Here is a 13,761-nt window from a genome sequence, read left to right as displayed (position 1 = left end):
TATAATTCCATAATATAGCAAAAAAAAAGTTAGATTCATACATACTACCACAACTAGGAAGTGGGAGTAAAAAGAAGTAAGCATGTTTTATGTATCATAGGGAAGAAACTGCAGGTTTTTTTTTTTTTGAGATTTGTTAATTTTAATATCCAGAGAGTCCACTTGAATGCTTGATATAATTTTTTTTTTAATTTATTTTTTTTTTTTTACTTCTCACTATTTTTATGTGTGTGTATTTTCATGCTGGTTTGGTTTGTGTGTTGTGGTTTTGATTTTTGCTTTTGGTTGTTAGGTTTTTGTTGGGTTGTGTTGGGTTTTTGCGCGACAAATACATGTGAATATACAGTATTTCATTTTAGAGTTTTCTTCAAGAATCTTGCTTAACCAGTTTTGTCTGTTACATGCTTTTATGTGTGTATGTACATCATTTCATTTCAACTCTGAAGAGGCTGATCCACAATTCTGTGAACTAAAGATGTTATGCTAACAACATGTTTGTTAATGTTTCATATTCAACTTAAATCATTACTTTGTGACCTTTACCCAGATCTGTTACTGTGGGTTAAATTTATATAAACTTAGTTAAAACTATTGCCCAACCTTCACCAATACCCCCAAATGTAGCAATGTAAAGGATTTATGAATGGGTACCAGCAGGAGTCATTAATTGATGTTGTGTCATTAAGCCTTAAGGACCTTTTGTTAACTCACTGTTTACATACAGTACCATTACAAATAAGTCATGTGTGGACTGAACGAAATGGATCCACAGCACAATCTGTACATGCGAGTTCTCCCTGTCTGGCTGTTTTCCTCATTTGTACTTACTACCCCTACAGTGTTCAGTGAACATTCTGCTTTCATCTTCATCACTCTAACCCACTCTAGTTCAATGCTTTTGCAAACAGCTTTCAGCTCCTTTTTTGAATGTGTGAGCCAGTTACTGAATTTTAAATGAAAGCTGTGCCTTCTTGCTCATGTAGACAGAACTAAAGAGAATAGGATTACTGCTGGCTGTTAGCAAATACCATCTGTTGTACAGTTTAAACTGCCTGTGCTGTTGCCACTTTCAGTTTTAGCCTATGAAGTGCAATAGTTGGCATTCAAAATATATCAGCATACATAGTAATCTCTTTGTAATTTCAGTGCATTGGTTTTCATATCTTCTACTGGTATGTTTTATTATGCAGAATATAATCAGCCATCTCTAACTACAGAGTGGTAAATTTAACGTATGGTCTCTACGTGGGTAATATTGCCTTCTGGTTGCTGGGTTTGGTTGAGTACACTGCTTGTGTAAGTGGGGTTCCATAGTCAAAGGGCGCAACAATCTATTTCTGCTTCAGCAGTGTATGATTTGATAGCTGCTGGCCTGAACCTTACATAACTGTTCAATATATGGATAGGGATCTCTCTCCACTGGGTTCTCCCCTAATTGTGTTGCTACAGGGGTATCTGCCAGAACTACATTTCAGTGCTTGTTTTCTTTGCATATCCTTTCTAATGATACCTGTCATGTTCACCTGTCTTCCCAAGAGAAGAGCCGGAGGGGAGGTAGAAGGTGACAAGGGGTGCCAGATAAGACTAACAGGGAGAACAGGAGAAAGGAAAAGGCGTGGAGTTGTTTGATGCTCTTTCTGTTGCAATATGCTATGAGAGATGACGTATATTGCCAAAAGCTATTATAATCCAGAATCTTCATTTATGCCAGTGAAGAGCTCTGCATGCAGTTCTCATTACAGTGAGGATAAATGAACATAGGGTGGTTTTTTTTTTCTATCTAAACCCAGCTGTGTAATTTGACTCTTGTGGAAAAGTGATGCTGTGTGTGCGTTTTCTGCTCAAAGAACATCTAAACTGTATTTATGTGGTTTGACTGTTTAAATTTCATTGTAAACTTGAAGATACTAATGTATTTTTTTTTTCTAATATTGTCCTGAATGATATCCTGAAGGTGATCTTCCATGCCTTATGTGTATAATACAATTGTGTGTGATAAATTGATAGGATAAATACTCCTGTATTTCTTCTCAGTCTTACCTGAAACAAGTTGAAAGCATACTGAAACAATAGTGCACAGTGTAATGTGCACTGTGAAGAAAATTTGTTCTACTCTCTGTAGAAGATAATGTAAGAAAAATGGACACTTTCCAGCTAAAATACAGTAAAGCTCCCATACATATTGAGAGGTTTCCTACCATTTTGAAAAAGTGCGTGTGAGTATATATGTTTATTGTTGGTATTTTTAAAGACACATGGCTTCCAGGTTAAAGAAAGGAATTTTATACTTAATATGTTAGAGAATTTGTTTGGGAACAGTTCATCCATGTGAAGGTATAACCCTTGTAATGATGCCAAGGTCATTAGAGACCTGTGGAGATCTGCTGGCTAAGCGCTGGTAACTCAAGCATCTGGAACTTGGGGCAGATTTTACTTATATACCCAATATTTTTCCAAGATTTTAAATTAGGTTAACAAAGCTAATAGTTGCAGCTTGCTCTTTATGCTTCTCTACCTTTTATGTATATTCATCTGGCATCTTGCTAACTTACTGAAATGGATAGTGAAAAAGGAGATGGAATACCAGTTTAGTTTAATTTTACTGGCCAGAAAAGTACCCTACGATACATACAGTATAAGGCAGGTCGGAGCAGGTCTCCAGATATGGCTGTATCAGTGGAGGCTGAACTTAATTTTGAACCTGTTAGGTTAAAGACATATATATGTGTGTGTGTGTGTGTGTGTGTGTATTTTAATTATGTAGATCTGGAGGGTTTGGTTGGTTGCTTGCTTTTGTGTGTATGTGCATGTGCTTCTAAGTAAATAATACTTCCTGTATTGGGAAAGGAGAGCAAACTGTGGCAGATGAGGTGGTGGAATTTTCAGGTGTGGTGTGGGCCTGCTTCAGTCCTCTCTTACTGTGCAGGCCTGTGTAGGCGGTTGGTTGAAAAAGAACAGACAAATCAACATTCCTTTCCCTGAACTCCCCAGCATGCCTCAGCTGCTTTCACTCAGCTCCAGAAAGGGGAAGTGAGACTAAAAGGAGCCACTGGTGGAATGCTTGCTAATTAGTAAAACTTCGCTGTATGCAAAAAGCAAAAATTAAAGGAATATATAAATTTTATTGAAATTTCAGTATGTGAGAACGTAAAGCATCAGGAGGGATTTATTTCAGAGCTTTCAATTAGTCAGGTACTTAAAAGAACAAGTTTTTTCAGTATTTTCAAAAGACCAGAACTTGTCAGCCTGCTTATGCTGCCAGTTTTTGTCTAATAAGTTCATTGACCCTGTAGACAGTCTGAGCGTTTTCAGAGTTACTGCTTTATCAAACTAATTTGCATTATTTTAAAGCTGTTGCTTGCTGGAAAACAGTCTAGTGCGGGTGCACTTTGTAAACACTCCTTTGTATAACTGCTTGTTCCTTTTGGGGGTGGGGAGGGGAAAATATCAAAAATAGTATAACCAAAAAGTTATTTTTGTGCATTCATAAAATATTTCACAAAATAGGTTTTAACCAAACTTCTATGCATGATTTCTTTTGTTTTCATCCAGATAAACACAATTTCATATGTGACAATGTTAAGCTTCAGTAATTAACATGCAATTACCTATTGTTACCAGATAATGTAGAGGCAAAAAATGGATACAAAAAAATGGATTAAAAAAGGATTAGAGAAATTAATGGATGAAACATTCATGGAGGAAAAACAATGAAGCTGGGAATGTATAATGAGGAAAGGCTCACCCTGTAGCAGTTCTTCTTTATGTCCATAAACATAATCTATAGCCGTTGGAGAGATTCTCATATTTGGTGTTTAGGTCTTAATGTAGAAGGCAGTGGGTCTATACATTAGAACCAGGTCTTTGTAGAGTATTGGTTTCTGTCAGACCTGAATGCCTGAGAGCTAGAATGAAAAACTGTATCTTGGTTTCTTTTTATGTTCTTTGGAGGGAATTCTGACTGACAAGTGAATGAAGAGCAAAGATTAAATCTTCCCAGCTCTTTACTCCAGAATGAAATGTTTACAAGTACAAACCTGGTCTGTGTTACAGTATAACAGTATAGATAGTGTAACAATATGGAGACATAGTTTCCACAGTAAATGGTAGGGTGTTTCAGAGAGAGTAAGTGGTGAGATCAAAGGGGTGGTTAGATCTCAAAGGCTACATGCTGCAGCTAGTTGCCCTGCCAAAAAAATATAAATAAATCTGTCAGCACATGTGGTAGGCTGTGGTGAGTAGTTTATTGTAGATACTCTTTGTGTTGTGCATTGATTTGAGTTTCTGAGAAAATAAAAAGTGCACTTTTGAATATAAGTTGAACTAGTGGCTAAACTCCTTCCATCCTCAGGCAGTAACTGAAAACCAAGTAGAAGTCCCAATTAAGTACAGCCCCAAGTGTGGGCTGTATTATGCGCAGGAAGAGCTGCAGCAATACCACTATAAGGTACTTTCAGTCTCTATTGCTTGTTCATGCCTGCTCACAGTCTGCTCTTCTGGGATTGTACAGCACTTTGTGGGATTGTGTTTTGAAATTGATTGGGGGTTTGGGGCTTTTTTTCCTACTAACACTTCCGCTACAAACCCCTCATTTTTTAAGTGTCAAGTTCTCTCTATATTTATCTCTGTGTGTATGTATTACAGTTGATCCTGTTCCCTAGGTTGGTTTACTTTGCAGCCCCACAAAAGTTTCATGGATATAGAATGTTGGGTGTTAGTACTTGGAATAAGCAGTGGGGCAAGACTGCCTGGATTTTGTATTGCTGTAGAAGGCATTCTTCATCAATATGTTCTTCCTTAAAGGTCCATATGGCTTTTGATGTCAAGTTTTTTAGATTACTTGAAATTACCTAACAGTAGGATTTGGTAATGCAAATATTTTAGGGCAATAAAGAGGAAGATGTTAAGGTGAAAATATGTGATGGCAGGCATGAGACTGTTGAGATGTTGTGTGTTGCTTTAGCACATAGGTATGCCTGAGGAAAAAAAAAAATGCTCAATTTGTGTTTTTTCTCAGTAATATGAACCAGAAAAATACATGTTTGTAATGAATACAGATTTTAAGTTAAATTTGTTGTTGACATTTTAATAATGTTTTATCTTAGCTATATTTGCTGTGACACCATATGAAATTTCTGTTTTTTTTTTTAAATGTGATATAATTTGTTTTTCCCAGAGTGCTGCTGTCCTTGCCAGTGAAAGAAATGCTGCACAAGAGGCACAAATTAGTATAGAAAATCAAGTCAAAGAGCTGACTGAAGAAAATGAAAAATTGAAGAGAACAGTTGATGAGCTAGAGATTAAAACTGAAGAGTTGCGCAAGCAAATTGATAGTATGAAAGGAGAAGAAAATTTAATGAAGGAAAAAATAAAGAGATATGAGGTAAGTTAGAAAACCAGCCCTTAAGTAGTCTGCATCCTGTTTGTAAAGGTTACATTGTAGAACAAAATCTGACAAAGGATGGGTGATGCCATTGGGAAGACATCACAAAACCAGGAGGTTGTCAAGAAGCAGGATGCAGTTTGATGACATGTATAGAAATGTATAGGACTTTTACACTGAAAACCAGTGTAAAAGTCACAGCTTGGAACTGGGGAGATCAGTGATAGGCCATAATTGAATATACTTTATAGCTCAGTTTACTGGTCAAATTAAAGGCCTTGCCACTATTTCTAAATGTATAAAGTCATATCGTTGCAGGAAGAGAAGCAACGATTAGAAGAAACATTGAAACATGCTGAAAAGGAGGCAAAGGAACTGGTAGTGTTAAAAAGGTCTTTGGAAAGCCAACTGGAAGATATGCAGGTAAGAACAGGAGCATTTTGCAATATTGAAAGTTTAATATTTCTACTTGTTTACCTGAGTTGCAGCGTAACATCTCATACTTTTTGAAGCACACTCTGTTTTAAAGTCCAGAGCTCACTGCAATGTTCAGATATTTCCTGAAAGCATAAAAGCATAGGATCATAGAATAGTTAGGGTTGGAAACGACCCTAAGATTGTCTAGTTCCAGTGCCTCTGCCATGGGAAGAGACACACAAAAAAAGCAGATCATCATCTAATTTAAATTGTTACCTTGACAAAGTATTTGTCTTTTTTTTTTGACTCCCATGGATCTAGCAAAACTTCAAGGAGATGAATGGCCAAATAAACTGCCTAAGGTTTTATAAGTGTCTTTTATTATTTTGAATAATCATTCAACTCTGGTTGTTTGTAGGTATTTACATGTAGAGGAATACAAAGCTGTATTTGGATATAAATACAAACAGTAGTAGTAGACAAATGTCAGGAAATTTGCTTCTCTATTTTTATGAACCTTATTTGCAGATATTACATGGAACTGTTATTACAACATGAAACCAGAGAAATTTAACATATATCATAAGACTTGCAATGAGGACTTGCAGCCTCTTAAACTCTGTATGAAATTCTCTTTCTACCTTGCCCCTTAGCCTGTTCAGTATCCAGGAAAGGCTATGCTTTTTCCCATATTAGCCCAGAAATTAATCATGTGGAGAATGGATCTACTTCAGAGCAGTGGAGAGGGATGTTGGCAATATTGTATATGGATGAAGATAGAATTATTCACGTGGAAAGAAAATTCAGATCTGTTTAGGAAAGAGATGAATATGTATAAATCTTAAAAATTTTCTTATTGGCACCATATTTTGTATCTGAAAAAATTGCAAACCTAGTCTTTCTTTTTTTGCAATTCACCTTTACATGTAGTGAAGAAGCATCTATTTCAACAGTATCAGTTTAGAATTCTTTTAGTTTTGCCTCTAGAAGCAAAGTTTTCAAATGATTCTATCGAACAAGTCAGACTCAAGCCAGATACATGTACATTGATAGTGGCCCTTTTTTAATTGAACAGTTGTTTTACCTTGCTGTCTTCAACACAAATTTTACATTACTGTTCTGAAAAAGAAACTTCTTTGTAAGTGGAGTATAAGCCAAGAGAAGATTGTGTTAACCACTGTTTTCTTATGGTTCAGTTGGTCATAGTAAAAAGAAAAAAAAAAACAAGAAGAAAATCCTATTGTGTCCTTAAAATGAAATGTGCTTCAAGAAAATAAGAATTTAACAGTATTGGTAAGGAAGTTTTGTTTCTAAAAAATGATGGTTTTAAGCTGCTGTTCCTTGTAACTCCATTAATAAGTGTTTCATTGAAGGCTTTTGGTCAGTTGTTTTTTTTCTTTTTTTTCAAACATGTTTATCTGTTCTACCTCACTGATTCTCCAGATTTGCTTGTATGTATTGCTGATGGTCTGCACAATCACAGTAGGTGGCGCATGGCTCATCATTGGCTTGTATTTAGCACTGTTCTCTAAGAACTCCGTTCTATCACAGTCTTGACCTTCCTGCACAATATGAATCAGTGCACCATATGCATCTCCTGCATCTTGATTAGCTTTGGGTGAAGATTCAGTTGTTTCTAGCATGACTTATTAGTCTATCTCAGGTATTAGTGTTATGCTAGGTATGCTAGCATGCTAGTTTTTATCAGTATTTTTCTCCTTTATCAGTTAATCTAGAAAAAAAGAAATATTATATCCTAATTTTTATGCCCAGGAAAAATGAGTGTTGATGAGAAATGACATATGACAGCTTACTTCCCCTAAATAATATTGGAGAATGAATGAGTATCTGTTGTAATACAGGGTTTTTCTGAAAACTAAGATAATTGGTATTGCAGTACTCAGTTTTCATGAAGATTATTTTTACCATATACCTATGTTATCCAGTTTTCTGCTGGCTACATTTTAGCAAACAACAAGGACATTGTTATTCTTTAGTGGTATTTTCACTATTTGAAGAATAAATGATTCTGTGCCATAGTTACTAGAAAAATAATATAGATCATAATATGATCTGTATTAAGTCATATTAAATAGATTTGAGAAGGAAATTATGCAGAATGATGGGGTAAGAAAACCACCATTTCATCAAGCCCGGAGAACAATCAGCTATTCTGCACTTCTCCACAGACAGTGGTTGTGCATTAAAAACTAACTGGTTTGCTAAGAAACAACACTGCTGTAAATTCTTTTTTTCAGTCTGGCAGTTTATGCCAGAGAAATCTTTGCTTTCTTCAGTCACTAATAATTGTGATCTATCAGAAAGGGAGGTTGGAAAGTGATAGGAACTTCCAAGTGATAGGCCACTTCCTTGGCCTAGGAAATTTCCTGTGATTCTTAACCCTGTGATTCTCGTGGCACATCAGATGGCTCAACAGCTACTGCTGCATCACAAGAGGGATGTGGCCATGAGAGATTTTAACAGAGAGGGGGAATGAGAGCGTGAAGCACCTGAGCTTCGCTTCTCATACTCTGAAGTAGTAGTGCCACTGTCAGTTTATTGTTGAACTAACTGAAATCAACCTTGGCAAAATGGAAATTTCTCCTTGGAACAGGTCAGTTACCTAGGAATTGTATTTTCTGTTAAAATAATGATGATTATAACTTCACAACTTTCTAAATTTTAGTGATGTACTTAGTATTTATTTTATCATCCTTTGTAACAAACAGTAAAAATATGGTGATTGAAAATGGGCAGGTGCAGTGTAGGAAAAGTGCAGTTTTCTTTTTAGGATGCCAGAATATAAATCGAAGGAGAAAAAGCTAAATTTCAGTCTCAGGCATTTTAGTCTACCGCCTATCTGAAAATCAGGCATAAGTTGGCATGACCTGATGAAAATTTAGGTGATCCACCGCCTGCATCAAGCCCCCTAGTATTATTTTCTTTAGATATTGCTTTTTATTTATGTTTGTTTAAATAATAATATTTTCTATAAGTATTCATACCTATTATAACTTTAGCATTTGCCCTAGTTAGTAGGTGAACTTTCTTCTCATATTAAGTGATTTGGGTGTGGGGTTTTTTTTTGGTTGGTTTGTTTTTTTTTGGTTTGTTGGGTTTTTTTTTGGAGTTGATAACTCTGAAGGAGAGAGTGACCAGATTTGCTCTGATGTTTACTTCCCTTTTCAACACACTGGAAATGCAGAACATAGCATCCTGCTGGCACCATTATTCTGCCACAATGTATTTCACTCATCTGTGTCTGCACAGTTTGTTTCTCAAGGATGTGTAAACAAACAGTAAAGTTAAATGATCAGTGCAGGGCTGATGGAGGGAGGTGCACATGAGGTTTTTATAATCTGCTCAAATATGGCACATCAGCAGGGTCCCAAGATTTCAGCAGCTTTTAGAACTGAAGTGCTAAAGTCGAACCTTTTCAAGGTTCTTAAAATCCATTTGTGTCAGCTAAACCAATTCTGGTATAGAATTAAGCTTTACAGAACAGCATCTATTAGCCCCCAGCGTGTTTTAGGATTATGTATGTGCTTCTTAGGCATCCAGCATAACTCCTGTTCATATCAGAGATGTCTTTTATTGATGGGTTGTATAGGAATGTAAAAGACAGTGAATCTAAAGAAATCTCAAACTTCTACTAATTGACAATGTTCTTTCTTTTCTCTTAGATTAATTCTTTTTTGAGATTCTGATCTATGTTGCCTAGAGAAACACTGTCTGTGTTTTCACATTTAAAATTTTTTGAAGTGTAATAAAGTAAGCATCCTAGGTATTAGATATTCAACAAAACTTTAAATGTCCAATTTTAAAATGTATAGCAATGTTTTGGAATGCTTTTTACAATTTATAGTGATTTTGGTTATTTACATTTTTCTGTTAGAACAATTTAAATTCTTCATAATCTGGTTTTAATCAATTTAATGGCGCCTTTCAGGTGTCATAAAAGACAAACCTTTTTTCAAGTCTTGTGGTGTCAGGCCATTAAGGTGTTTTATTATGGAGGGAGAAGGAAGAGGTTAGAGTCACAACATGCAGATGGAACGTAACCTGCAAACCTGCTTTTCTTGTACTGGAATGAACCAGTGACAGTCAGTTATTCTGCTGATGGACAGTATTTAGAAGCTGGAGGGCGTTACATTCTTAAGCATCCTCAGTGTGGTAGCAGATATATTTGGAGCTCCTGTTAGATGAGCATGCAGCATAGCCCTGCACTTCATTCAAAATTTAATCCACATAATGAAGGTCTGATTAGGACATTAATGGCAAAGGTTCTTTCAGGAAGGGGATTTCTGTGCTAAGAGCTGCAAAGGTCTGTTTGCACAGCGTCTGTCACAATGGAACATCATCTTGATTAGGGCTTCTGGGTGCTATAGAAGTACAGCAACAGGAAAAAAAAGTCCCCACTAGTTATTGCTCATTCACTGTAGAAACAGATTTGTATTTTACTTATTTTTTTTTTTTACCTGAGGAAAAAAATCCAAGAGAGTGTTAAAGGGATCATACAGGAAAATGTGAAAGCTAAATGTATGCTTTGCATGTAGAAGAATCATGAAAAGGGTCTACATATGGTGCTGCAAATGTTAGAGCAATGTTTTAGGAATTTATAGGAAGGACAGAGCACTGCTTTGCTAAAACGATGTTTGTCCTGTTCTGGCTAGCAAACTGTAACTCCATAAACTTTTTTCATTATTTAAGATTGTCTTAATGTTACAGCAGCTGTTGCCTGGAGAGTGTTATATGACATTCCTTTAAGACATTAGAAAAGAGAGTCTACATGTCATCATATATGTATGTGTATTTATTTGTTTGTTTATTTCTTCATCCACTGCAGGAGAACATCCGTTGTATTTCACAGGAACGGCAACAGTTAACTCAGCAGTTAAAAGGTGAAACTCACCAGAAGGAGCAGCTAAAGCAGATAACAAACGAAATGGAAAATGAACAACGGCTACTGAACAAGACTGTTGAAAAGTTACAGGAGGAGGTATGAGTTCACCCCAAAGAGGCAGCAGGAATCTGATTGTTTTAATAGACAGAAGCAAAGGAGCTGCCAAATTCTAAAGATATTTTTGTGGTGGTTTTCTTTGTTATGGAGGGTTTTTTTGTGTGTTTTGTTTTTGGTGGTGTTTTTTTTTATGTGTAGAAGAAAGTGAAATGCAAACTTTACTTTTAGTCTCCTTATCCTAGAGACTATCAGTAAAAGCTTCTAGGACTGGAAGAGTGGTTGGAACACCACTATCTCAGAATACTGTTTTAAACCAGCTTTGTTTTGTTTAAACAGGATCCCAGATTTGAGTTCAGTTCTAATGTACACTACAACAATATTTCAGGCTTTTACAGCTGGTTCTCAAAACACTACTGCATTAGACTTCTTTTACCATCTGTGTATAAACCAAGCAACTTAATACTGGTACACTGAAGTATGACTGTGCAATTCATTACATCAGTCAGGTGGAAGAACTGACAGATAAGACAATAGTTTTGCCACACATACCATTAGGAACAAAAACCTTACTGTTTTGTGTTTTCATACTTCTGCATAGAAATTAATTTCTTTGGGATCAAGTTTGATAGATTTACTACTTGACAATACTTAGCTGAATATCAAAGCTGAAGACAAAAACTTTTCACTGTATGAACTATGATAGAACCTTTTGCAGCACTAACTTAGGAAACAAAAATGTACTTTTTTCCCAGATGTCTGAAATGGTAGAGCTCTCGAGAACATCAACTCTGGAGCTTCAGAACCAGCTTGATGTATACAAGGAGAAAAATCGCAGGGAACTTGCAGATGTGCAGAGACAATTGAAAGAGAAAAACCTTGAGGTAGAAAAATCACGCTTGGCAACTATGAGAATGCAAGATGAGGTAATGACTTCTGTGTTCAGTGACAAATTCTAACCTTTGACCTAGAATTCAGCTAAGATAGTTTTCAAGACAGTGAATGTTTGCTATAATGCTTTTTGCACTCCATCATAAGAGACTGATCTTAATCATCATGCTTTTGAGTTTAATTCTTCATGATAATGATCAACATATATCTTCTGCCAGGGAAATAGTTTCCTGTTTATGACAGATAAATACAGTATGTGATAAATATATCTTAAGTGATATGACAAGAATTCCATTGATGTTTTGCTGCTTTGTTAATGCCTTTTTAATGTCTGCTACTGAAAGAATTGAGAATGTGGAAATATTCTTGAATTAGAAAAACCCACCAACCCACAGCAGTTATTTAGAGAAGAAAAAAACAAACACCCCACCCCCTCAGAAAAAAATCAAATTCTGGCTCTAAAGGAGCTGACATATATTCTGCTCTTCCTTTGTATGAACTGAGTTGCAGTTTTAAATGACAAAAGTGTCTGTGCAACCAAGAATCAACCACAGTCTTGAAGTGTCTACCTCAGCATGTAAATTTTACTGTAAAGGCAATCCAGTCTTTTAAAGATCTACGCATACTTGTTCTGCCGTTAGAAAGGCTATGAGAGTACACTGGCCACAGAGATTTTCTGTATGTAGACTATTTTAATAGTTTGATTTTTCAAGTTCAGAACTTCTCTTGTGTTGCTCTGACCCCTTAACAGACTTGGGGAATGGCTTTAAACTAAAGGAGGGTGGATTTATCAAAATACCTATCTAAATATTAGGAAAAAGTTCTTTACTGTGGGGGTGGTGAGGTGATGGCACAGGTTGCCCATAGACATTGTTGATGTTGATCCCTGGAAGTGTTCAAGGCCAGGCTGGATGGGACTTTGAGCAACCTGATCTAGTGGAAGGTGTCCCTGCCCATGGCAGGGGATTGGAAGTAGGTGATCTTTAAGATTCCTTCCAAACCAAACTATTCTGTGATATATGTTAGCAATTATGTCATTGGCAAAATACTATCATTGAAGTGCCTCAAACACATAAACTACATAATATTTAAAAGCTAAAGTAGTGACAGTCTGAAAATTAAAGGAACAATATTGTGAAAGTTCAAAAGATAGAACCATTTAAAAAACCGTGAATAATTGTCGCTGTAAAACCTGTAGTGTGAAGCATCTCTTTCGATACGTTATTTAATCCAAGTTTATTTTCCTGATGCCATCTTGTGGATAAACCAAAAATTACTATGAAAAGCATATAGCTCAGTGCAATTCCTGTAACACTTCGGGATCTGTCATGTTTGTAGTCAGTCCCCTTTACTGACATAATTAACTTATAGAAAGTACAGTTTAAAGTGTGTTACCATCTTATTGTTCCAGATGCGTCTTATGGAAGAAAACTTGAGGGACCATCAGAGAGCCCAGGATGAGGCAATAACAAAAACTCAGTTGCTAGAACAGACTGTGAAAAGCTTGGAGTATGAACTGGAAGCCAAAACCCACTTAAAAGATGATCGGGCAAGGCAAATCAAACTAATGGAGGTAAAAGGCATTTTTCAGGGTTGCTTGCTTATTAGAACTGGTTAAAATAATTTTGGTGTTTCACTTGGATTCTGCAAGTCCATGTAGTACTACTGCAGGAGTTATTCTGGTGATCTGTTAGCATATCTGTTGTAGCATGATGTGTTCTAAATTGCAATTGTTCTTTCATTGTTTTAATTAGCTTTCATTTTAATTAATTTCTTCTGGAGTTTATTGGGCAGAATTGTATTATATTTGTTCATAGGCCCATCAGAACATCAAAATAATTTAGATGTGTAAGTTCTATGTGACATCTAATATAAATCCATTTCTGGATCCTAAATAACACTGTTATTCTAACTATGTTGTTACAGGGTTAGCTTCATAACTGTTTAGTTCAACTAAGCTGTCTTTTGACTTTCATAAACAAGTATTTTTATTGTACTTATATACTCATATGAAAAGAGATTTGTCATCCAACTGTATAATGTAACTTAAACATTCTAAGAACAGTCTCTAGAAACATTACAGAATTTCTGTTACTTTCTGGAGATTGGTGGG

At 35.9% G+C, this 13,761-nt stretch overlaps 1 protein-coding gene across 3 annotated transcripts in view; it reads left to right on the top strand.

Annotated features, from left to right (window-relative positions):
- The window catches only part of CGNL1 (cingulin like 1), a 60,348-nt gene that overhangs the window by 33,481 nt on the left and 13,106 nt on the right, over positions 1-13,761 (top strand). For all 3 annotated transcript variants that reach the window (XM_062627526.1, XM_062627508.1, XM_062627518.1), the window contains 5 exons: positions 5,177-5,383; positions 5,702-5,806; positions 10,647-10,799; positions 11,513-11,683; positions 13,060-13,221. In XM_062627526.1, coding sequence (XP_062483510.1) covers positions 5,177-5,383; positions 5,702-5,806; positions 10,647-10,799; positions 11,513-11,683; positions 13,060-13,221 — 798 coding nt within the window. The remainder of the gene's footprint in view (positions 1-5,176; positions 5,384-5,701; positions 5,807-10,646; positions 10,800-11,512; positions 11,684-13,059; positions 13,222-13,761) is intronic.

Source organism: Pezoporus occidentalis, unplaced genomic scaffold (assembly GCF_034315485.1).
Source record: "Pezoporus occidentalis ecotype Australia unplaced genomic scaffold, CSIRO_AGI_Poc_V1 ctg11, whole genome shotgun sequence".
NCBI classification, from domain to species: domain Eukaryota; kingdom Metazoa; phylum Chordata; class Aves; order Psittaciformes; family Psittacidae; genus Pezoporus; species Pezoporus occidentalis.
This window is presented reverse-complemented; position numbering and strand designations above follow the sequence as displayed.